This window comes from Gadus chalcogrammus, chromosome 13 (genome assembly GCF_026213295.1).
Source record: "Gadus chalcogrammus isolate NIFS_2021 chromosome 13, NIFS_Gcha_1.0, whole genome shotgun sequence".
Lineage (NCBI taxonomy): Eukaryota > Metazoa > Chordata > Actinopteri > Gadiformes > Gadidae > Gadus > Gadus chalcogrammus.
In genome coordinates, this window is record NC_079424.1 from 13,202,351 (window position 1) to 13,228,226 (window position 25,876).

The 25,876-nt window shown below is 43.4% G+C and overlaps 1 protein-coding gene across 1 annotated transcript in view; it reads right to left on the reverse strand.

Moving 5' to 3' along the window:
- Nucleotides 1–24,078: 24,078 nt before the first annotated feature.
- LOC130401910 (cadherin-22-like) overlaps nucleotides 24,079–25,876 on the reverse strand; it is a 138,776-nt gene continuing 136,978 nt past the window's right edge. Inside the window, exon 13 of the mRNA XM_056605936.1 lies at nucleotides 24,079–24,653. Within this exon, the coding sequence (XP_056461911.1) occupies nucleotides 24,079–24,653 (575 nt within the window). The remainder of the gene's footprint in view (nucleotides 24,654–25,876) is intronic.

A 25,876-nucleotide genomic window follows, 5' to 3' on the forward strand; every position in this document is an offset into this window, starting at 1 on the left:
TCACACAAACTAACAGGTACTATACAGTATTTACTGTATTTACAATTACAGTACATTTACCACACTCAATTGTGACATCTTTTGTGGGAGGTAAACCGACATATGAACACTGTCAGCAGATACTTGGCTTGGATTGTCATACTGTAATATTACAAACTTTATTACTGTAGTCCAAAGAAGTGTTTGTCTGTGTTTTTTCTCTTTTTTTCAATGCAACACTACAGGAAATCTATGCCAAACTGGAGGACACAGTAACATTTTATATATGCAATTGGCAATGCTTCAAGATGTTAGTGTTTTTTAGGTCATAGTGTTCTGAGAGGAATCATGTGTTAAGTTATGGCAGCATTGTTTGTGGTGTGGTTGTTGTAGTGCATTTTGCACCAAAGGTTAACAGATATGCAGAGGTGTGTGTCTCTAAAGCCCACTGTGTTAAGTGATAGGGAAAAGTGACCATAGTATGGGTACATGACCGAAAACGATAGGAAAAAACTGTAATTCGATTAGATAGAATTCATGTTTTTTACAATTGCATAAACAAAAGATACATGTACATGGCGGGGAATTACGTGGAAGAGCCTAAATCTGATGCAGTTGCTCTGATCGTTTGGCTTCCATGGTCGACTTCTGTGAAGTTGTGGGAGGCGGAGCTTATAGGCTTACAGCGGTTCCAGAACCTTCCAAGAGGAATGGGAGATTAATAAGAAATAGCCTTCTCGGAAATAGAGAAAACACATTACTCCCTACTAGTATTGGCTTTGCTCTCAAACTACCTCTATTGATAACATTTTTACAGACACAGTGATTTGCAATATCAAGGGCATATGTGTGACGGCATTGCATATATTTGGTATTCATTTTTTTGGACGAAGAAAATGTACTACTACTAGTCCATTTGTTTCAGAAAGAGAGTAACAGAGGGGGAGTAAGAGAGATAGAGAGAAAGAGAGGATGGAGAGAAATGACAAAGAAATAGATATACTTGGGTGCTTCTAAAGTGTCAAGGTTTTTTCACACATTTCCAGACAGAGGGAAATGAACAAACAGGCAAGAGAGATTGAATTTAATTGCAGAGAGAGAGAGAGAGAGAGAGAGAGAGAGAGAGAGAGAGAGAGAGAGAGAGAGAGAATAGAAAGAGAGAAAGAGAGAGGGAAAGACGTTATTTAATTCCGAATAGTGAGAATCTTGGAATGCAAAAGTGTGGAAGACAAGAGTTAAGTCGTAAATGCAGTTCAGTTAGAAGTGCATAGGAGGTGAGTGAAATAAGCAGCGTTTCCCCTCTGAGGTGCTATTGGTGATATCTCTTCTTCTTGTCTGTGTGCCTTACCGGGAGACAGATTCGGTACACCTATCCGTTACGCTTGACAGTTATGTCAGTCTACACGTTTTCTAACAGTATTAACAGTTATTTAGGTCATATTTTGAATCATTCATATTTAAAACCCGACCAGACGTTCGACCAAGCACAGAGAACTCTCCTATCTCAAAATCATAACAAACTGATATGAACGTTTGTTTTGTTTTGCTTTTTTATTCCTCCACAGCATGCTACGACGGATCAAAGGGGAGGAGGGCGTGGATACGTTCAGTAATCAAAGAGCCCTGATACTTCCAGCAACTGATTAAATGGTTGAACATGGCTGATGCAACGGCACGGCAACATAGCTCTTTCATGTTTCATCTGGAAAAGTATGTTCAAGCCGGCATGGACACGATGCCTCTCTACAAAGCAACGCATCTCACAATACCGTCGCTTGTCAATCCACAGAGCACTAAGTGATTCATGGCTGGATCGATGCTTTGACAGTTTCTGAATGCGCATTGTAGATTATTTTGAGATGATCATGAAGAAACACAGTTTTAAACATTTGCACTCATAAGTTCAACAAATTATTTGTTGCACTTCCTTGCAGTCAGGCATTAGATACAGACACATCGAATCAGGTTCACAGGCTCTCACATTTACACACACACACACTATATATATAGATATAATTATTATTACTTTAGCATCAATCATGCTTTGGGGAATGGTTTATGAGATTGGCAGACAATTAGCCATGAAATTCACTTTCTATATTGGAAGGGCTACAATTTCCCAGGGGGAGTGAAGTGAATCCCTTCAATGCAAATGTTCATAAAGAAGTGCGTTTGGTGGTGTGTGTGTGTGTGTGTGTGTGTGTGTGTGTGTGTGTGTGTGTGTGTGTGTGTGTGTGTGTGTGTGTGTGTGTGTGTGTGTGTGTGTGTGTGTGCGCGTGTGTGTGTGTGTGTGTGCGTGTGTGTGTGTGTGTGTTAGTGTGTGTGTGTGTGTGTGTGTGTGTGTGTTAGTGTGTGTGTGTGTGTGTGTGTGTGTTAGTGTGTGTGTGTGTGTGTGTGTGTGTGCGAGTCAGTGGGTGAGTGTGTGTGCATGCATGTGCATGCATGCACATGTCTCCAAACTTTCTTAGGACACATGAAATCTTAACATGATTCAATTTCGACGGATAAAAACATCTTAATTTAAAATGCATATATTTGTCTTACCAGATATGTATGAACTTGTGCCCGCTCACTGCTCAGAAACATTCCCATTGAAATGTTTCCTACTTGCAGGGATCATATGTTATTAACAACCCGAAGACTTGAAACATATGTACGACTAGCAATATGCAAATTTGACCCTTGACACATTATGCCTCACTGCTATTGGACTTGGCACAGAAAGGCATACTGTACCACTTACACTACTAATGAGCACAATGTCTCAGAGGCCAGGGGCATTGCCAGAGGTGGTTGATACACACTATGCTGTGGTATTAACAAACCTCCACAAATCGTAACCCCACCTCTTTCCTCCAATTCATTATCATTGCTTATCATCATTATTATTAGCGGGAGCTTATTTGTCTCACAATTTAGACGCATCATTCTGTCAGCGTTAATGTGTGTTGACACTCTGCTGGCTGAAGCCGTACCCTCTTGCTCCTCCTGGGGCCGGGCCTCAGAGCCGGCCGTGCTGTTTGGATGCGAACATGCTCAGTAAATTATCTGGATTTCCGCCGATGTCAGCTGAGACACCCTGAGGGCGTCCCCACGCAGTTCATCCAACGGGCTGCCGGGTTGAAGGCGGAGAGGGGGGGTGGGGTAGATCCGTCAGGTTGCAGGAGGTGTGCCGATCGTCGTGCCAAAGCCAAACAGAGAGACAATGATAGCGACGGCGGCAGTGGCGGCTGAGACGGCCATGAGAGGGTCAGCGTTTCTCCGAAGATGAAACCAGAGAAGGGAAAGTTGGAGAGAACAGAGACAAGACAGCCAGAGTGACAGAGGGAGGGAGAGATGGATGTTGATACGAGTGCTCTCTCACCCAATTCTGGAACCCCTGCAGCGTGAATTAACATTTCATGTTCAGTGCAAAATGTGAGTTGCTCTGGCTCTGCTGAGGGCTTGGTAAACTCTCATAAACTTGGCAGGCTCTGTAGAATTCTGAATTCTGCACTGGCAATTATAATCATATTTCCGCATGTGCATATCGCCTTGGGGCGTTATCGGAATTCGAATTTGCACTCTATCACCTCTAGAGTCAACAGTAAACTGTTGGCAGTACATTTTTGTACACAGTACATTCTGACAGTGGCCTGTGAAGTAGAAATCTTGATATGAACTGAAGCATGAATTGAAGCCACTAAAACTGTTATTTGCAGATCCCAGACCTTCCAAGCTTCAGCGCATCTATCTCCAGCAATGAGACCATTATTTCACTAACCCTCCACCACATGCTTTAATGAAAGGTTCTGTCCTTGTGAGCTGAAGAAGAAACCAAAAACCATTGTGCAGAGGCTTTGCCAAGTACTACTATGGAACAGAAATGAAACCCTGATCCTACAATCTGTCATATATAATGTAATGAATGTACTTTTTTCCCCTTCCCGTTCCTCCTGTTGTTCCGGTTAAGGTCACGGCCAGGCGCGGCCCTCCCTACAGGCGGGTCAGGCGGCCGCCTAGAGCGCCATTTAGAGGGGGGGCGCAAAATCATAAATGCGCGAAAAAAAAAAAAAAAAAAAAAAAAAAAAAATCATTTATTAGCCACGTAAGAACACGCGCCCCCCCCCCCCCCCCCCCCCCCCCCCGTCAACAATCGCTACCCCCCCCCCCCCCCTCCCCCCGTCAACAATCGCTTCACCCCCCCCCCCCCCCCCCCCCCCCGTCAACAATCGCTTCACACCCCCCCCCCCCCCCCCCCCCCCCCGTCAACAATCGCTTCATACACCCTACCCCTCGCCTAGAGCGCCAAATGTGCTGGGGCCGCCCCTGGTCACGGCTCTGGAAAGCAAACTAGGCTCCTCAAAATAGCTGACATTGTTCACCATCAAATACTGTCAACGCTGCTCCCACACTGGCTCTGTTAGCGCAAGCATTTTGAATATCTCTTCAAATCCCAAATGGAAAACATTTGTAAATCACGATGCAAAATCTAAACGGGCACTTTCACAAGAGATTGTTAAACCACGTCCCGAGGTATATTAATCTATGCTACATTTGATTCTAGTTGGTCTTCTGATCTTGAGTCACATGCTTGTTGTCGCATCATATGCTTAGCTCGGAGGCCTACGTCACCGGTCTTCAAGAAGTATAAAGCAAGGGGGGGTTGATTTATCCAAATTTCACTCTGATATCTCTGCTTTGCCCTCATGTTTGATTCTGCGATTCCTATTCCTTGCAATTCTATTATTAAACATGATTTGCAACTTAATCCAAAATAACCGCTACACCGTCGATGTGTCTCCAACGATTCTCTGAGATTATTCAAACCAAGGATGGCGTGCAAAGCTGACACCTATATGTGCGTGCACACATCAGATGTGTACCAAACGGCCAGTATGTGTCAACAGGCTGAGATAGTTGAAAGTGGGATGTGCCTTTCGTGTAAACAGATGATCTAGAGAATAAAAAGATTTATTCTCGTATGTATACGAATGCAAATCATTGTCTTATCACTGTCGTTAAAGCAGTCGTTTTACTAAAGCACAGGGAACGATTAACGCATCGTTCTAGCAAGTAATCATTCGTCATGGCCTGTACTTCTTACAGCAGTTAACCACAAGCAATGTTACTAAATACTCTTATGGTAAGTAACTTTAATGCAATCTTTTTTAAAAGAAACATTCCCCAACACCACCACTCGCCAGCAGGCAGGTATACATCTTTATATACGTGTTAAAAGGTTGAGGTTGCAGATGCTTTGCATCAAGGAGCTCTTTCATAGGTCGTACTCGTATAGGACGCCTTTCCCCGATGGCATCCTTGCAGGGAAGGACTTAATGATGCGCTCAATAGTGCAAACAATGACATTAGGAACAAACAAGGCTTGCATCTCCCCACATTGATGGCAGAGATAATTGTGGCTCGATTTGCATGAGAATCATAGTGGAACCAGTTGGGGTCCTGAGTAAATAAGGCTGCGCATAATGAGGCCGTATTCGTAATTAAAGGTGCAGTGTTACTAGCAATTAACCAATGACCTTAACAAATGTCAATCAAAACGTAATCTCCTGATCGTCAGGGCAGAGGCGAACGGAGAGATGGAGAGAGAGGGAGAGAGAGGAAGAGAGGGAAGAGAGCAAGGGAAAAATGTCAGCAAGCGCTGTGCTACCTTCCAGGATTTTTTTTCCAGGGTTTTGCTTTAATCCTCTACTTACACTGATTAGCAGCATTATCACTTGGCCATGGGAAGTATTTGAGTCCCTGTGCGCTATATTGGCTTTATGCACGCAGTTGAAATTCACAATGTGTAGACAAGGCCACGTCCTGTAATACACGTCGTTTTTTTTGTGCCGCCGTAAAGTAATTACAATCCATTATCGGCCAACAGGTCCCAGGGTTCGGGGTCAACACAGATTTGATCAAATTACCCGTAAAAAGTTGCGGCCCCGGGTTTTCTCTGTTAAATTTCATGAACTCACCCTAATTGATTCAGGACTGCCGGGGCCCAGTTGGCGTCAATCCATCACAGGGCCGCTACCTGCTCGGAATATAATAAAGACCCCTGGTTTGGTGTTTCCTGCGCACCTGCCTCTCCCTGCTTACTGCATTCCACACTCCTGCTGATGTCATGGCTTGTTTGAGAGACGGATTATAGAGCCAACCCAAGCAACACTCACACACCGTCCACTGTGTCCTAACAAGCCGTACATTCACACCCGTAACGGGGCCATCCAATGGAGGCTGAGATCCAGCATTGTGCACATCACTGTCAAACAACCCATTTTTTGGTATTTTTTGGTCACGTTTTCTTTGTTGCTCCTTCCAACATAACTACTCTTCTCTTCAAGAGCCAGTCGTTGGATTTACTGTTTCAATAAAACTGATGTAATTCCCCCCCCTCCCCCCCCCCCCCCCCTCCCTTCCGACCCTCAAACCCATTTTTGTCTTTATTACATTTATGGGCAGCCTGAATTATTCAACCAAACACAGTGACAGTGGGGCCAGAGTTATGGTGGTCATCATTGTGCATCGCCACTGATGTATCAGCACAATCAAACAGAAATAAATAAAAAATACACCGCAGAGCTCGGCTAAGTTGTGCTTCTGCCACCTGTCATAACACTTAATTGAAAGAAGGAGAGATAAAGCAGGTACTGCTTACCGCTTCTCCTCGCAAGTCTACTGCAATTGTAGCTTCGCTACAAACAGCTAGAGAGGGCAATCGGTGTTCAGTCCCATTACACAGAAGCATTCTCCACCGAGAACTCAGGAATTAAAAAAAAGGCATGTTTTATCTTTGCCGTCTGCAGACAATTACATCAAAGCCAGGAGGTAATAGTTTGTTTTTCTCCACCAAGTTCCTTATCTCCTTTCTACTAAGAAATCAACAAGAACGTTGTAACACATGCGTGTCAAGTGACTTTCAATGCTTGCTTGTATTGGCCTAAAGATCACTGAGGATTTAGAAGTGATGCACTGTTGTTAATTCTCTTCGCCTCCTTCCTCAAAGACATCCAGAAGGTTGCAGGGGGAAGCTTCCCCGTGACCAGCACCCACAGGGCGGAGCCGTTATCTCACGTCTCCTTCTAGGTGAAACCTTCCAGCTCAGAAGTCCCATCCCCTGCCCAGCCTTACTCACTCCATCATCATTCCCGATGTGTCAATCAGCCGAGTGCGGAGACTGAACACTCATCTCCCAAAGAGATTATATGTCATCAGAGGATGGAGGCACTCACAAATCCCCCCCCACCCCCCATCACACACTCAAACACTCTTCTTCTTGTTTCCCCTCGCTGAAGGGGCTTGAGAAGGAGCCCATTTCCTACTAGGTGACGGAGGAGGTGGAGGGGCTGTAAAGCACTAGAGAGGGCCTCATTACAATGCACTAGCATGTTGCTGGAAATAGTCTTGGTCAGGGGGCCTTAATCCCCACTGTGCTTAATGAGGGGCCACCCAGCCTCTTGGCGGGTCCAAGAAGGCATTAAGACTGCAGTGAGCAGGAAAGGGGTTGTGAGAGAGTGAGAGAGCTAGACAGAGAGATGGAAAGATTTAAAGCCTGTTTTTATACAGTATTACTCAAATTGTCCCAGTAATTTGTAAATTCGATTTTTTTTACATGGTTAACGACTTGCAATATTAAATGCATCACAATTTGCCAAAGCGCAACTGCTTCGGGAATTTTAATGTTTATTTTCCATGCCGATAAAGCTCTTTTGATAGTGCAATCTTGAAATGCACTGTAAATAAATACAATTACGAGTATTAGTTATTTTTTATAAATTTTTATAAAAAAACAAAGAATCAGATAGTGATACAGAAATGGTGGAAATAGAGACAAGCTGCTGCCTTAGAGTGCCAGACCCGCGATGGCTGCTCAAGTGTGAGAGCGAAAGGGAAACTGTTTTGAGAGGTTAAGAATGTCACTTACCAAACAATTATGCAGAGAAAGCTTGCAACAGATGCAATGCTGTTACTTTAGTCCAATTGTGTTGTTACTGCCGAGAACTACGTATGAGGAGTATATTTTATATTATTGAAATGTGTGTTACGTTCGCAACATTTATACATTAGTAGTGATGTGAACAAAATGAATATGGGGAGAAAGTTGTTGGAAGTCGAGGCAGCATAGTTACCATGGCATGAGCAAAATTAGCTGAAGCCTCATCTATAATTAGAATATTGGCAGGGAAGGTATCTATGATGAAAAGACAGATTAATTGGTCGGATAGAAAGGTCATGTCTGTACGTGGTAGCCACATAGTTTAACCTTTTTCTGCAAGCAACTTTTAAGATGTCCATACAAATTAATGAACGTAAATGGCAAACAGGTGAATTGAGGTGTTATACATTTTAGCCAAACATCGCCGCAGGATTGACATTTGGATAAGGATACAATTTGGGTTTGAATGGTCATGTTAAAACGATGTGTGTTCAACATGAAGCCAATTACCTAGTTTACATATGAGTCATCTCATTAAGATTACATAGTGTTCACGCTTTTGTCCATCCCATTTCAGAACTTGGAACCTCAAAGTATAGCGTCTCTTTGTCTTTAACACTTGTGTTTGGCATACTAACAAATAAATGAAACAAGACAGCTCCCTCATTCAAGTGAATCCCGAGCCCTACGGAGTTATAAGACACTGTCCATGAAACAATAGCCCCGTGCATAATTGAATTGGTTATTTCTTTTCTTATTCTTTCAATAAACAATATATTCCCACAAGACGATACGCATACAAATTTTCCCCTGTCTCATTTTTACTTTTATTCAGTTTTTTTGGCAGGGTTTAATTAATCTACTTAATACACATATATCCCCTGGCTTTCTAGCTAGTCAAAGGAGCTGCCTTTCCCTGTGTTGCTGGGAGACTAGGCTCATTATGAAAGTCATTCATCCTAGTGTTGTTCTCCTGGGTCAATATGTGACTGGAGCACAGTGCGCACAGCTTGTTATGCAGTGAAATAGCTTCTTGTTCTTTTTTTAGATGGCAAATTAGCCAAACAATTACCCATCAACCCAAGTAGAAACTTGATTCTGGCCCGGAATTGTTCCGCCTGACCAGATCTGATAAAATGTTAACCTTGTCATCCCTGTGCAATGCATCTTAAATGATGCTTATAACATTAAATGCCCAGTATAACGTTCAACTTTGACTAGAAATGTGGATTATTCTGCGCAATCCGTTTGGTCCCGGCTAAAGGCGTGTTCATATCCAATTTAATATAAAATCATTGAGCATGTAGGGTCTAGGGATTAATGACTCCATACCTTTTGGCCGAGAGTCGGGTGTCAGAACCTCCAATTTTAGGCTGGGTCTTGTCAAATTCAAAGCACTAAACAATGCTTAAGAAGCCTATTGCTTTTTAATTTGGAATGAATTGTCCGCATTTGCATCAAATTTCTCATCATGGAATAAACTCTTCACATGGAATTCATGAGCGCATTGTTCACCACCTAATCACCACCAGCCCAATGTTACATCAAACACTTCTTGCCGGCGATAATAATCATATTATATGAAGCAGTGGAACATCTGTAACCCAAATAACTGATAAAAAAAAATGATAGGGCCCAAAATATGAACATTCCACATTTTTGTCCAATCAAATATCAAGCCAATCACAACCTGAACAAAATCAGTTCAGGGCAGCACCATTTAAGTATTTTGTCAAAACAGTTTTTTCAAATAGCCTATATTTGACAAATTTAATATTTTGTTTAAGAGAAATACGTCAATATTCCCCCTGTATGGATTTTCCCATTTAGACAACATCAAATAAAAACATCTCAATCTTAAATAAATTGTGCCACTCACAATTATCTTTCCCGTCTTTATCTAGTCTCGCTGCTGTTCATTGTTCATGTTGCTAACACACACACCCACACACACACACACAGACACACACACACACAGACACAGACACACACACACACACACACACACACACACACACACACACACACACACACACACACACACACACGTTTGGCACGTCTAAAAAGACCTCCAACATTTCTAAATCCGCTCCAATTGTCACAGAATCAACTCATTCGAAAAAAACAAGTAATAACTGCAGAACCCACCTCAGTCAACCCACTTCCACAGCAAACAAAGAACACTTCCTACAGGGCTTTGACTATCAACCCCCTCCATCCCCATCGCCACCCGCCCCCCGCCCCCCGCCCCCACTCCCCATGGAGATGGATGCTGGGCGAGGTGGCAGGGCATGCTGCTAAAGTCCCCGTGAGGAGGAGGAGGAGGAGGAAGCTGGACCATGGGCCCAGTGGCAGTGATTTCCTGCCAAATCGCTCTGTTATGATAAATCAGAGATCCCAGCTCCGGTTTTTCCGAGCCATCTATAAGTCTCATTGGAGGGGAGCCAGGGAGCCCAGGCGCAGCGGAGCCGCCGTGCTGGATGCAGAGAAATTAGCGAGTTACTCTGGTGCGCTGGCTGGTCCAACACACACTAATGACCATTATTTATATGTTGCTGTGAACCCAGTCCCAGACACTATCTACGTCAGGCCTTGGCTACCGGAATAAAAGCATTGCATTGCTAAGGGAGACAGGATAGAGAGAGTGGAGAGGAAGAATTGGCAGTCACCTGGCTTTGTTAATTGTGCTTATTTGCACTTATCAAAGCAATTATAGGCCCCCGTGAATACAAACTACACGGATGCGGCTAATGGCTTGAGTAAACTTTTTCGGCGAATTGTTTGGGTAAAAAAATAAAGCGAGAGAGAGAGAGAGAGATTGTTAAAAGTGGAAATACTTATATAGCAGAGCATATCGAAAATTGTATCTGTGGTATAATGCCAGGATGTGATTATTTTATTTTCACTGCGGTAGAAGATACCACGTTTGAACTACAATTGAAATTTCCCTTCTAAAGTGCCAGCTTCTTCTAAACAGCAGCCAGCAGGTGATACATGGTTAGCATTCATAGGAACGAATATAATGAAGTGCAGCGTTTATAGCTCAAAGCATGAGGGAGCGAAGAAAATTCAGCATGTGGCTCTTAGAAAACTGCGAAACATAATGAACAAAACAATGTTGATTTGGCGATTAAGATCTCTCCAGTAAAGTGATGCACATTGGATGTGTATCATGTCAGACAGACATTTATGAAATTATATGGATAACATCATTTATGGCTCTAATGTGTAGTCCCCGTGGATAGAATGGTTAACATATGTAATACATCTGAAATCCATTAAGTTAATATTTATTTACCCATACAATACATCTCAATTCATCAATAATACTAAGTGTTTTTAGTATTTTCCGTCCTATTAAGCAATCAATGGGTTTTTAATGTAAGTGTTATGGCATCTGTTCAAGTCACATGTTTATGGTACAGCATGATCAGTTTGAGTATAAGCTGGTCATAATACATCATTATGCTGAAAATATTTGGGGTATCTTTACATTTGCCTTCACCTCCTACTCTAAACCATTATAACCTCCCAACCTTACAACCTCAACCTGAAATAATGTAGACGAATAAAGAGACGGCTATTACATTCCAATGTCAGACTAATTGTTCTTGCGACCTCGACTAAGATAAATTAAACAGTAAAAATATCTAGCGAAATTCTTAATATAGAACTTGTAATAATATTCAATGTTGTATCAGAAAAGTAAATGTAAGAAACTACACGATGCAGTAACACATGGCTCAATGAATGCGTATAACCTATGACACCTCATCCAGCGCCTAGACCTAAACCAAAAATCTAAATAAATAGATGAACGTTGAGCTCAAGAGATGCAGGAAGGACAGAAAGATGGAGTAGAATATACAGTCGATGGATAGATCAATAGAGATGGACGGATGGATGGATAGTGATAAGACATAACTAATGGATCTGGAAGTCTCACTCTTCCGGGACTATTCCTGAACTTAATTTGCTCATCGAAATAAAAGCCATCTTGTTGCTTCTTTCGTGCTTCAGGAGTTGCATCCTGAATATTGTTCGTAAAATAAGTGACAGAGATCTGAGAACAGTAGGGGCTGGCAAGGACACGACATAGCGTGTGATCATCTCGCCATGGGCATTCGTTGTCTGTTTTGTTGCTCAGTTTTTGTGTGTTTATGTGTGTGCATGGCTGCACAAGTGCATGCATTTGTTTAAGGGAAAGGATTTGGATGCCAATGACAGGCAATGGAATTGACCTGGTGAGACAGCTTGTACACACCCCAGCATCTGTCCAGCCACACACACAAACACAAACACACGCACGCACGCACGCACGCACGCACGCACGCCACATGCACGCACGCACGCACAGCACCCGACGCAGACGCACGCACGCACTCACGCACGCACGCACGCACGCACGCACGCACGCACGCACGCACTCTACGCACCGCACGCAACGCACGCACGCAACTGCACGCACGCACGCACGCACGCACGCACGCACCGGCACGCGACGCAAACGCACTCACTCTTACCACGCAATCACGCACGCACTCAACGCACGCACTCACCACTCACTGCACTCATCTCACGCCTCACTCAACGCACCGCACGCACGAACCGCACGCACTCACCGAGCCACGCACGCACGCACGCACGCACTCACAGTCACGCACGCACGCACGCCGCACGCACGCACCGCTACCACGCAACTGCACGCACCGCACTCACGCACGACTCACTCACTCACGGCACGCCGCACGGCACGCAACGCACGCAAGCGCAGGCAGGCAGGCATGCAGGCGGCAGGCAGGCAGGCAGGCAGGCAGGCAGGCAGGCAGGCAGGCAGGCAGGCAGGCAGGCAGGCAGGCAGGCAGGCAGGCAGGCAGGCAGGCAGGCAGGCAGGCAGGCAGGCAGGCAGGCAGGCAGGCACGCACGCACGCACGCACACACACACACACACACACACACACACACACACACACACACACACACACACACACACATGCACACAGGGACACGCCAGCAGGTCCCCTGTGAAGCAGAACAGTACCCTGCAAACAGTCTGGACTATAACCCCTTGATATCACTTAGCAATCACGCCTTATTATGATGTTTATTCAATTCATCAAGGGCAGAAAAAGGAATCACAGAGGGGTGCGTGTGTGTGTGTGTGTGTGTATGTGTGTGTGTGTGTGTGTGTGTGTGTGTGTGTGTGTGTTCCTGCTCTGAAAAAATGTAAAGATGTCTTGTGTCACAGTCAGTTGTAAAATACAATGCAGCTCAGAGCCATTCATCTTTCTGGAAAGATTTCTTGTCACTGACGGGTCTTGAGGCCTATTTCCCGCCAAACGCAAACCACTGGTCTTGATAATCGAAAAGCACGCAAACGTCATGACAAATGGATAAACAACAGTGACAGTGGCTGTACGCTTTTTTATTCATATATATAGAACGTGCACATTACTTTCATGGGTGGAATTCGGTTTTGATGTAAAACTTGATCCTGCCGCTCCCACTCATTACATGGTGAATAATCAAGCCTTTTTTTGCCAATCACCACTTCCACCAGAGTTTAAACATTTACCAACTTGGAGCCAATTGAGTAAATCATCAAAAATAAATACCAGTGATTGCAGAATGGGACTGCAGCAGAGCAGTGCTCTGGGGAAATATGAAAGGGCTTGACAATACAAAGAATACTGAAGGCAGTGGGGGGAAGCGGGGACACCACCTCCACAGTTCATAGACTTGAGGCACATAGAACCTGGCTGGTATCACAATGTAAATATTACATGAGGCTGGTCATTGAGAAAGTAATTGGTTTCTTTGGAGTTGGCTGTGACTGCCTCTGAGATTTATAATGTTGACTTGCTGCACGAGACGAAGAGGATAATCACGGAGACAGTTTATCCCCAGAGCTATACCCCTCTCCTAACTCACCCCCACTTCGGCTAAGGATTGCCATTGTGATAGGGCAAGAAAGGTGTCAGGCTGAATTAACATGGGATGCATCATGCATTAGCAGGCTGAGACCTGGCAGAAGATGATGAAGAAGAAAAGCAACAGCAGGGTTTGATCTAGCGAAAGAAAAAGTTGCACAGAGTTTCACACACAGTTTTTGTGTACGTGCAGACCCTTTCATCTACTCCTAAATTGCATTTCGTGTCTCCGTCTCTGTCTTGCTCGGTATCACTCCTTCCACCACGCCAATTCACTTTGGGCTGAAGAAAAATTGATTTGCATAATGAGAGGATATCAAATTGACTGTACATGTGGGAGGAGAGCCATGGAAAGGCTCTTCTCTGGTGAGGCAGAGGCTATAGCCCGACGGCGGATGGGAGAAGGTGAAAGAAAAGAAACAATAAAATGCAATTATACAGCCTCCAGCAAAAACGTCATTCCGGCAGGAACAAATACTGAGATAGGCGGTTTGCATTATTTCATTTTACAAAGCCACAAAGACTCATTTAAAGCCGCAGCCAGCACTACAACAGCACAATTCCTCTAATCACCGGCACTGAAAAAGCCAAATTAGAATGTTGCAAACCCCGGCGATAGCCCCCGCCTACTAGCTGTTGTTACTAATTACATTTCTGTTATCATGCTAATGCTTGGCAGGGTTCAACACCAATCCCCCTCTAATTAGTTATTTGTTATTTCTCATTTAGGAGGACCCATTCTGTGAGCTTGGGATTGCTTGTGATCCTGATCCCAACGGATGACAGTGGCAGGGGGTGAACCGTGCAGAGGATGTTTTGTAGCACAGGGTAGCCACACGCCATGGGAAGTCTCTGAAGACACAAAAACGAATTTCAATATGGGCTACTATGTGTTCTTTTAGATGTTGAAACAAAAATAGTTAGTCATTTAGTTTTGATATGTAAGCCACGCCATTTTTCATGTTATCTTTCTTGTTATTATAGAGATCTTACACCCTTAATAACTTTCTTCCGCGGTCTATAAATGTCCATGTTCAGCTCAGTTCAGGTGCTTTTACAAGCAGTTGTATTAATCAAAGAAGGGGGAGAAGACTAGGCAGCTGTGGTGATAACAAGGGAAGGGGGGATAAGGGTCAGAATTCACTACAAGCACACACACAATACTAACTGAGACAGTAAACAAAGAACGCTGACTTGAGCCTCCACATCGAACAGCTGTGAGGAGAACAACAGACTCCCTGTGCACCCCATTGGCTGCTGTAGTTTTGCTGCAGAGCAGTATTCAAAATACAATCAAACAAGCTATCACTCATTACTTACATTCTCATAATAATAGAAGCATTCTCATAATAATAGTTATTTTAATCTGCAATTAATGCAAACAATACCATGGAGTTCTAATGGTCTTCAGAAAAACAATCTCACAAACATACGATTGTCCCCATTGCACTATTCAACATTGGTCCATGCGTTGTCCCATGCGTCTTGAGTGGAAAAATAATTAAAATATTCAAAAAGCATCAATATCATCCAAAGTTCAAAGACTCCTGGTTCTACAATGGTGGAATGAGTTCCCCATCGCTGAAACCCCACACACATAATCCGAAAACTAATTTCTTCAGACTGCCCACCTGCTCCATGAAAAATATATAAACAAATAATGATAATGGAATAAAAACATAAAAGAAAGGACTACATGGTGCCTGGGAGGTGACATGGAAGCCATGTGGTTCTATGAGCCTCATGTGTGCTTTATAAAACCACACATGCCCTTCGGTAAGTTGCAGGCGTGCTTTAACTATGTCGCTGGCACGCTTTAAGAATTAAAAAAGAACAAGAAATTGCTGTTTAGGTTATCTAGCTAGATAGCTAGACACCCTACACAATCATTTCTTGTTCTTGACGCATACTGACCACAGTACACAGGGCGTGTACTTTCATGACTGAGTGTTACTGAAAGCACGCGTGAGACTTACAAACGAGTGTAAATACTATAGCCTGGGTTCGCTACTAGTAAAATGCTTAAAATAGAGTGTGAGTGGGGAAGAAAACATCAGCTTTATATTTGTAATGTACTGCGTTCTACGTTGAACCGAAATAACGGCACAGAAATAATTTCATGAATACAGCCCCTTTAGTTATAACGATTTTACCATGAGCTCTTGGACATGTGTTGCTTGTTTCTGGACAAGGAAATGTTCAAAATGGCCTCTTGCCCTGCCTCTTATATAACCTCCCTGAAAATCACCTCGGCAGGCCTAAGACTCCCGGGGCCTAGGTTAAACCCTGTTACACATGGACATATATAGGCTTCTCGGATCCTCTCCCTCTCTCACTCACTGTCATATAAATAATAAATGAGCACTAAATCTTCATCCTCTTCCCCTCGGCAGGATTCAGAGGTGTGTGGTGAAGAGGTGTGAACCGAAGGGTTTTCTTGTACATAACAAACCTCTTTATTCCGCCAGGGAAACAGGATCCGTGGTGGTAAAACAGCATCCAACTTGTATGTGGCAGATTCGAAACATAACTCAAACCCTACATCCTCTTTTGGCACCCTTGACATACTTCAACAGATGTAAGCACCCGTGCGTTATGTACCGTGCCCCTCATACCTTATCCCACACAGACAGTCAATTCACCTTTTGAAAGCTTACTGATTAGCATCAGCGTTTCTTCGTCCCGGTCTCTTCTCTTTTCCAGTTAGAGTCAGACAACTTGTCCACTGAAGTGGCCTCAGAGTGGATCAGTGGGACCCAACTCACAGCTGACTATGGCTTCTGAGCATCTAGGATTCTAGGGTGACTGGATGTCTGTTACACGCATTGAGCCTCCTCCAAAAGTATATATATCTTTTTTATATATATATATATACATATATAGATATAAACAGACAAATACAATTAAATATAGATTTTTATTAAAGAAAGTCCTCAGATCATACGCAACATCCACTGTACTGAATTAAATGTTGGTGCTTTTGTTGAATATTCTATTTTGGCATTAATATCAATGCATGTTCTATGATCCATCAGAAGTCACCAGAGTATATCATACATGGTCACTGGTGTCACACATTGTGAACAAATGTTTCTTGTTGTGGAATAGAACAGCTGAAGAAAAGAAGGATGAATACATGAATAGTCAATCAGGAGAAAACACTTGTTGAACCAACGAACCCATCAGTTATCGTAAGTGCACACAATGTAAAAAAAACACCAGGACTACACTCTTTACAAAAGCCAAAAAGGAAAACGGAGTAAGAGAGTTTTTCCCCAAGCCTTAGATATGTTCAGTGCCCTGTCAAACCTCAGGTGAATTATAGTCTCCATTTAAAGGAGGATTGATCCAACCGAGGCAAGCTTTTTTAGGCCAACAGGGAAAGTGGTAAGCTTGCCTTCATGCAGACTGTGTGGCTGATATACGCTTTCCACCCACATCTAACTTCAGTGACAGGGTAAAACTGTAAGACTGGAAATTTGCTACCGGCTGTTTCCTTTACAGGCTTTCCCAGGAAGAAAAGCCCATGCTTGAAAACTCGGCCCAGTGGAGAGAGAGAGAATGCCTTGACACCTATTATATCCACCATTAAGCCTACATTGAGCGCTAGTGATGAGGCGCTGTATTGCTCTGTACCAGGCCTGGACAATCTATGTCAGCTCAATAAGGCTCTTTGTACTTACACCGAGCCTTCCGGAATAATCATGGTTCAAATTACTTCATTCAGTTTGGTTTTGGGCTGGAACAGAATAGGCCAAGAGCTGGAAAAGCTAGGAATCGCAAACAAACAAATCCTACTGCAGGTTTGGTTAGTTTGTGTGCAGGTCTGACTTTGTTTTTTATTTTTTCATTGCTTTTAGTTTTATTTATTGTTTTTTTGTTGCAGTGTTTTTTGTTAAAGCCTGGTGCCTCGAGGCAGCGCTGGCTAAGTGACAGCATATATTTTCCCCCCAAAACATTAGGAATGAAGGAGGGGTGACACTTGACGAGGGTGCAGGTGGAGCGATGGCCTAAGGGGAAGAAGGCGTCATCCTGCTGCTCTGCCGGGGCCTATGAGAGTGCAAGCCCACAGAAAAAGGCTCTCAAGGGCATCTACAAAGAGACATGTAAGAGGATCAAGCTAGCTTTCAACTGTGTAAACTAGCTATTTATGTTGTCAGATTTTCTATGCTGCCCTCTGAAAAAGAAGGGAATTTTGCCGGTTAACCAGAAAACAAGGAGTGGGAGATAGAGAAGTGGTGTTTGCTTGCAGCTTCTAGTAGGAATTTGCCGTTCTGCACAAAGTTGAGTTTGAAAAACTTGATGCCTTTAATTTAGATACTCTTCATTTTACCTCATTATTGTAACAAAGAACGAAGAACTGTAAAAAAAACAAAACCTGTTGTAATCCCTAAAGCAGAGATAATCCTGATGAAGTAGAGAGAATAAAATCAAAATCTCTGGTATATCAAATGCATATTAAAAACAGATTATAAAATCGTAGGGACATATCTGGTGCAAGCAAGGCAACATGTCCGTGGGGACCCTAAAAACGGAATATGTCCCCTAACTTAACTGTTTAACATAATTAAACAGTTTACCATCTATCCTTTACAATATTTGTAACACTGTTAATATGTCGGAATACAATGAAAGTTTGACATCATTTACAGAACCTTATCTTAAGAATGTATGACATCTTGATTCAAGGCCCCTCAATTGCCAATACAAAAAAGTGCATGTTAACATGGACATTTTTGTTGTGTTTACACGTCCAAATATGAAGGATTTGAGAGTGTATCTGCAACATTTTAAGACGTTATTTGCGCAAATGGCGTTCCGTAGCAACGTTTCTGCAACATTCAACATCACATTATTATAATGTACGCTGCAGTGATGTTCCTGCAACCATGCAACATTACATAAGGGATAATGTATAGAACGACCGGTCATTATCTGGAAAATAAGCCCCGACAGGGCAAACAGGACACCGACGCGCAGCGGAGGTGTCTTGCTTCGCCCTGAAGGGGCTTATTTTCAATAATGACCGGCGACGTTCTATACATTATCCCGCGTATTTCTACTTGCCGAAACGAAATACTAACATCACATGGTGTGTCTTTTAACAATTTATTTGTTACCAGCATTCGTAGTCTTGATCAGCAGAGCAATAGTCCGCCAAAGACGTTGACGTCGCTTAGCAATCGAGTACGCTGGGATTGCCAAGTTACCGGACTACTTGCGGAGTGGTACCAAAGACGTCATTATAGGCAAAAAATCCTTTGTTTACTTGGCAACGGTGAATAATCTAATATAATTCACTGCCGGAAGTTGTGAAGGGCCCATGCAAGTGAATGGAGCGTTCCACGGCATTGAGAAGACCTGTGTAATAAATAACTATAATTTAAGTTGCAGCACCTTTCATGCAACATTACAACATTACATTGCTATCATTTACGTTGCAACGACTTTCCCTGAAAGACGTGTGCTGATGACAACACTCTGGAATTGTACTTGCTAGGTTGCTAGGAGATAGCATGTGACTCTGTTAGTAGGGGATGAAAACTTTATTCACATACTTGAATTAATGAATAATTAGTTTTCGTTCCACCAATAAAAATCCTCATTAACTGTGTTTTGTTGTGTTCCTCTCTCAACTGTGAACATCAACAAAGTCGATGAACAATAACACAAGAGTGTGACGCAAATAATGCACTCCACAGTCCAGCAGAACACACAGAGTGGTGGTAAAGGAGCGGAGAGACTCGGGGCTTGTGGCCCCGTGTTGAACAGATGTCCTTCTTTATTGGAAGTGACAGGGATGCTGTGGATGCAGACTCCAACCTGGTAATGCAAACACAGTGCCAGATCAATTGTCTCTCACGTGGCAATGAGTTATAGTTATAGTATACAGTACCCAGGAGTCACTATTGAACGCCATAACTCACTGGCTGTCGACATAACTACTATTCATTGGACCATATAATTGGTATTTCTTTCAGCCCTGCCAATTAGTTTATAATTATGGGATGATTTTGGATGACATGTTTCAATATAATGCCGTTTTTTTCAAATGGCCAGCATGTCACACGACCGTGACCACGCCCCCCTACAATCAATCAGTATCTTTTTATTGTTAATTGTTTCCCCTGTCCTAATTATTTCAATGTGTCCATCTTGGTTTTTTCATTCTCTATTTTCCTTTATTCAGGCATTTGTCTACCTTTCTTTGGCCCTTTCTTTGTTGCTCCAAGATTGTTTCTCATATTTGTGTTATAATCCAAATCGTACTGCATCTCATGGCCGTTCAAAACGTACTTGCCTCGCCGCAACATTGAGTACCAGTAGGTCTCAGTAGTAATTTACTAAATGGATAAAATCAGATTCTTACAATCCATGTTTCCTACTTATGCAAAAATATCCGATCTACAATATATAAATATAACAAAAAGAAAAAAAAAAATGATTCAGATGCAGAGCCCTTAAATATAGACATTAAAAATGTAATCAGCATTGAAGTTTGCCTGTCTGTGCCTACAAGAGTTGCGTTTTGGGAATAAGCCCTTGAATCATCCCTCTAAGTGCATTTCGGTTCTGAGCCATAAGGACACTAGTGAGCTGCGTACTTTCATTTCAATGGGGTAGTTAACCATGATAGTCATTTCAATTGATTAACTTACTGGTCAAGAGTCTACACTTTCCGTATTACAAGATGTAGGATTTGTTATGATGCTATGCTTTGGGAAGACAATAACATGGCATGAAACTTATCTTTAAAAATATATGTTATATCGTTTGTTAATGATGTTAATAAGGCTACAATAAGGCGGTTACATTTTCCATCCTGCTCATTCATATGGGATCCCGAATGTTTAATCGATTGTAATGATCAGGCTAAGTGGCCAGGGAAGGGATGAAGATTGTGATATTAGAAGTGAAGACGACCATTCCCCCCCGAGCTGAACTGTCAATCACCCTGCCTCGGACCGCTGAGCGAATGAACCTGCGGTGCCCTTGGAGTTAAGGGGGAAGTGTTCTGATTTATAGCCGCACATTAATATGTTCACATATACAGGCTATCAGTGAGGAATGGCTTGTGCCGGGGTTACAACGAAAGCCTCGTTTGCGCTACAAAAGGAGCACAGTGACCAAGAGGAGCCCAGGGAGAGTTTAGCTGCTGAGGTTGGCATCTTACCCCCACTTTCATAGGATTACTCTCACCAGTGTCTCCGCAGAAGATTGGCTGATTAGTACTGCACGCATACACGCAAACTCGTAAGCACACATGCACACATGCACACGCGCACGCACACACACACACACACACACACACACACACACACACACACACACACACACACACACACACACACACACACACACACACACACACACACAGTCACAGTCAGATAATTGGTGCACAATCCCTCACATACACAGGAAGGCACAAAAACACACTCTTACTCACACACTCACATACATGACATAAATGCATACAAAGACTTCACACTGGCTGCTGCTATGACAGGGAATGTGTTGGACAATTATCTCCTTTTAATGTGCGAATAAACGAGGTGTTGGGAAGCTCACAGCTACGATTCATTACACCGAGCACTGCACTTTGACTTCTGTCAATTTGTAACTTGTCAAGTGCAACATAGAATGTTAATTTAGACTGTAATGGTATAAAAAGAGAATACTCTTAGTCTTTCCATGTAAGAAAGTGTATAACATGAGTAAGAAAATGATTGCATTGAATGCAGGATGTGTTGCTGCTATAGAAACGTCAAGCAAGACACCGTAGATGCATGGGGAATGATCAATTATGACTTAAAACAACCGGAAACCACAACTATTCTTCTTCTGGCTCCATCATTTAGAATGTGTTGCTGGCAACAGGAGGGCAGGGTTCAGGTGACAGGGGTTGTTTATGTTTCTCTGGTGCTTTTGTTGTGGTGAATTGATGACCTGCAGGTTGGCCACAATAAGACCTGGCTTGAAAGGGAAAGCCACGCAGCCTGAGGCATTATGTGTTCAAACATAATATTGTTTTGAAGCAGAACAAACTAACAAGGATAACCTCATGTCTGACTTTATATATTTTAAATCAAATTCCTAGTCAAGTTCTTTAAGTAGAGGGAGGAAATGCATCAAAGACGCAGTCACTGAAACTTTGCGTATTAATTGATCCTTCAGATATCCGCTGAAATGCACAGGGCGGGCCAAAGTTGCTTTCATAAAAACATTGAATCAAATCCAAAAGACAACTTAACAATAAATGATCCGCATTCATCAGTCGATAAGCTATAAAAACAACCCAGCCGACATTTCCTTTGAAAACCAATCAGAACACAAATTAACATGAAGTGCAAGCCTGAATTCTCAGCGGCCACTTTAGCAGCAGAGCAGAATGATGAAAGCAACTTGATGTGCGTCTCAAACCCGCTTGACTCTTGGACAATTACCATTAAGAGTTTTAGGGGCCAGCAATAGGGCACTCCGGTGATTGCTTCTCTTCTAGTTTGTCTCAGATTAGTCTATTTCCTGAATGTACCCCTGGTGCAAACCCAAGTGACATATACAATTATTTATTGTTCATTCCAAAGACATCTTCATCAAACAACAATTAGGAATACAGAAATCATGGATTATCGAGTAAAATTTTATAATAGATAGTAGACAGTAAGAGGTAGGCTTTAACAAATGGAAACTTAAATATTTATTGATTTTCATTAATTTCATTATTAAATTCCTCATACATTTGCAAATTTATGTCAACATTGAGGAGACTTGTGGGACACAAGTATGGTGGTGGCCAATGTCAGTAGTACATGTCCCATTTAAACTTCATATATATCCATCTTTGAAATCATAATTTTGCCCCTTCCCCGCCCCAGCAAACTTTAAAGGGAAAAATACTTAAAATACCATAGAATATAAAATGATATGAACGCATAATACAGACTCACACAGAAAATATGTATGAAATAACATTTTGTTTAGTCTTACATCATTCGTGCTGTTTGTGCCTTATTGCCTTATAACTGGCTATTAAGAGAAAAATATTTGTCCCTAATGTATGTAAAAATAATTGTCCCTAATTTATGACAATTAAAACTACGAAGACACTTGAACTTTAATTCATTGTAAAATAAAATCAATAAAAACACACAGGAAATTATTAAAAAATCCAACTGATATAAAACTGAATCAACAACTCTTTTATAATCACACTGTTTTTAATCATTGTTGTCTTTCTTTTGATAACCCTTTCCACTAGCAGTCAAAGATACAAGTGATTTTTTTCATTTTGTAAGAAATAATGTTAATAGAAAAAAAAGTCAAAGTTAAATCAAAATGTACATCTGCTGTGAACCAGACACGACGGTTTGACCATCCCAATTGTCCTTCTGTGTTGTCTCTGACAGTACGGTCTCAGAGTCCTCAAACCTCTTTTTGTATTTTTCCTCCACGTCCATGTTCAGCCTCACTCCATTCTCCACTTTCCTCCTCCCCCCTCTCCATCCTCCTCATTCAAAAATGTGGATCATGGTTCAAAATAAATAAATAAATACATAGAAATGAATAAATACATAAATATTTTCTCCTTAAATAAATACTTTAGCTTTTTTTGATAGTTTTGCCTTGGCCTGTTAAAATCGCAAACCCCCCCCACCCCTCCACAAAAAAAAATCTCCCTCTTCCTGGTTTCATTTTGAACGCTGATTCTTCCTGCTGTTTGCAACAGCTGAAGAAAAAAGAAAAGATTAATGTCAGTGACTTGAGAGAGAATACTCTGCCTGGAGACATATTTGAATGGTAATGTTTTCCTGCTTGGTGTGCTGGCAGTGCCCCCTTTCAACATGTCGGTGTGTACTCCCGCCTCGCCAGATGATGATTGAGTAACTATGCGCTACTGCGTTGTCTCTCATATCCACACCTCGGTTTTGTGTCTTGACACTCGGAAAACACGGAGAAACTGTCGTGCAAAAACCATCTAGACAGAAGGGGTTTCAGTCTTGCTTTTAATCGCATTGTCGTAAGAAAGTTCTTTACCAAAGTGGAGTTCAAAGTGTGGCGCCGCCTCATGTCATTATCCCATCAAAGAGGAGGTGCTCTCTGTTCTCACGAGGGTCCAGTCCTGTCTGATGATCCGACCGAGGTCAGGGGGTGAGGGGAGGAGGGGGAGGAGGAGGCCGAAGAGGAGGAGGAGCAGGAAGGAGGAGTCGGAGAGAGGGGGGCGACTAGGGTGATCGCGACGGCCTTCTGCTAGGAGCCGTCCTCCTCCGGGTTGGCCGGCGCGTAGTAGCCCGCCAGCTGCCTGAAGCGTGGGCCCCAGTCGCTGAGGTAGGAGAAATCCTGCTCCGACGCCGTGGACAGCGTGTGGATGGAGCTCAGCGACAGCGCCGGCGAGCTGGAGCCCTCGAAGGCGTACGTCTGGAACGAGTCGTAGGGCGGCACCGACAGGTCGGCGTCCGCCTGCTCCACCTTCTTGCGGATGTAGCCTTTGAAGAGGGAGAAGTCCGCCGGCGGTTCGTTCGCCGCCGCCGCCGCGGAGGCCGTGGCCGAGCCGGTCGCCGACCCGCCGCCGCCGCCAGCGCCGTTCCGGCCGGCCTGGACCCACTGCGGCAGGGAGCGGAGGTCCGGGGGCCCGGCGTCGGGGCCCTTGCTCTCGGGGAAGTCGTAAAGGTTCCTCAGGGCGCTCATGTCGTAGGCCTGCGTGTCCTGCTCGCCGCCGCCCTCGTCGTTGTACTTGATGACGTTGTCGCGCATGTCTTCCTCGTCCTCGGCGATCCGCTGGCCCTTCCGGTGGCGCTTCAGGGTCAGGATGAGCAGCACCAGCACTGAGAGAGAGAGAGAGAGAGAGAGAGCGAGAGAGAGAGAGAGAGAGAGAGAGGGAGAGAGAGGGAGAGAGAGAGGGAGAGAGAGGGGGGGAGAGAGAGAGAGAGAGAGAGAGAGAGAGAGAGAGAGAGAGAGAGAGAGAGAGAGAGAGAGAGAGAGAGAGAGGGAGAGAGAGGGAGAGAGAGAGAGAGGGGGGGAGAGAGAGAGAGAGAGAGGGAGAGGGAGAGAGAGAGGGAGAGGGAGAGGGAGAGGGAGAGAGAGAGAGAGAGAGAGAGAGAGAGAGAGCATGGTGAGAATGGGGATTTTGTTGTTGTCTTCGGTGGTCATCGATTGATGCACGTCGCCATACAGTGCACAAAAAGTGAGAAAATAGCAGTGAGAGTTTCGAATAGTTAATGTGAGCCCTGAACATTCCATGGACTCATGAATACTACCAGGTCCTTGTGGGATTTATTGGTAACACAAAAGCTGTGCGATAGAGAAGTTCCATTCTAAAACTGTTTTTAAAGTCCTTGAATTGGAGGAATTTCAGGTCTAAAGTTTGCAAAGACTAAACACAGTAGAGGTTTAAGAAGTTTCTTTGCCAGTAATTATACATACCATGAGACCGTCTGTGGTATATATAGATATATATGTGTATTATTTATTGATATATATACATACATATATATATATATATATATATTGTATATATATATACACAATCAGATCCTAACCATAGTTTGTTGGTTTGTTTGAAACTGAATTTACGCCGGATTTACTTCAAATCCGTCGTAATTAATGCATCAGCATGGATTTCTTTTCCCCATTCCCCTGTTTTTCAGAATGATCTGAAAGACTTGATGGAATCCAATTTGTGTATCAATAAGTCATGCAGAGCCTTGACCGTGTTGTTGCCTCTCAGCAGAGGCGACCTCTGCCCAGAGGCTCCCAGCCTCCCTTGGAACCGACGCAGGGGCCGCTACAGGTGAATTAACCGATGGACCAATCACAACGCATCGCTAAACGCACTAATGAGCGCAGAGGAAAACAAATGCTCATGCATCGCGATGAATCAATGAGCCTTTAATCTCGTGTTCGTTACTCCAATTACTATCTCCGGTCGTGATCAGACGAGTGTGGCGCGACCACGGCGCCACACTCCCCTCCGCTGGGCTTTGGGCTCTGTCTTGCTTTAATAGGTCAAACAGATCCGTTGACAGCCTGCGACAGCAGTCAGCAATCT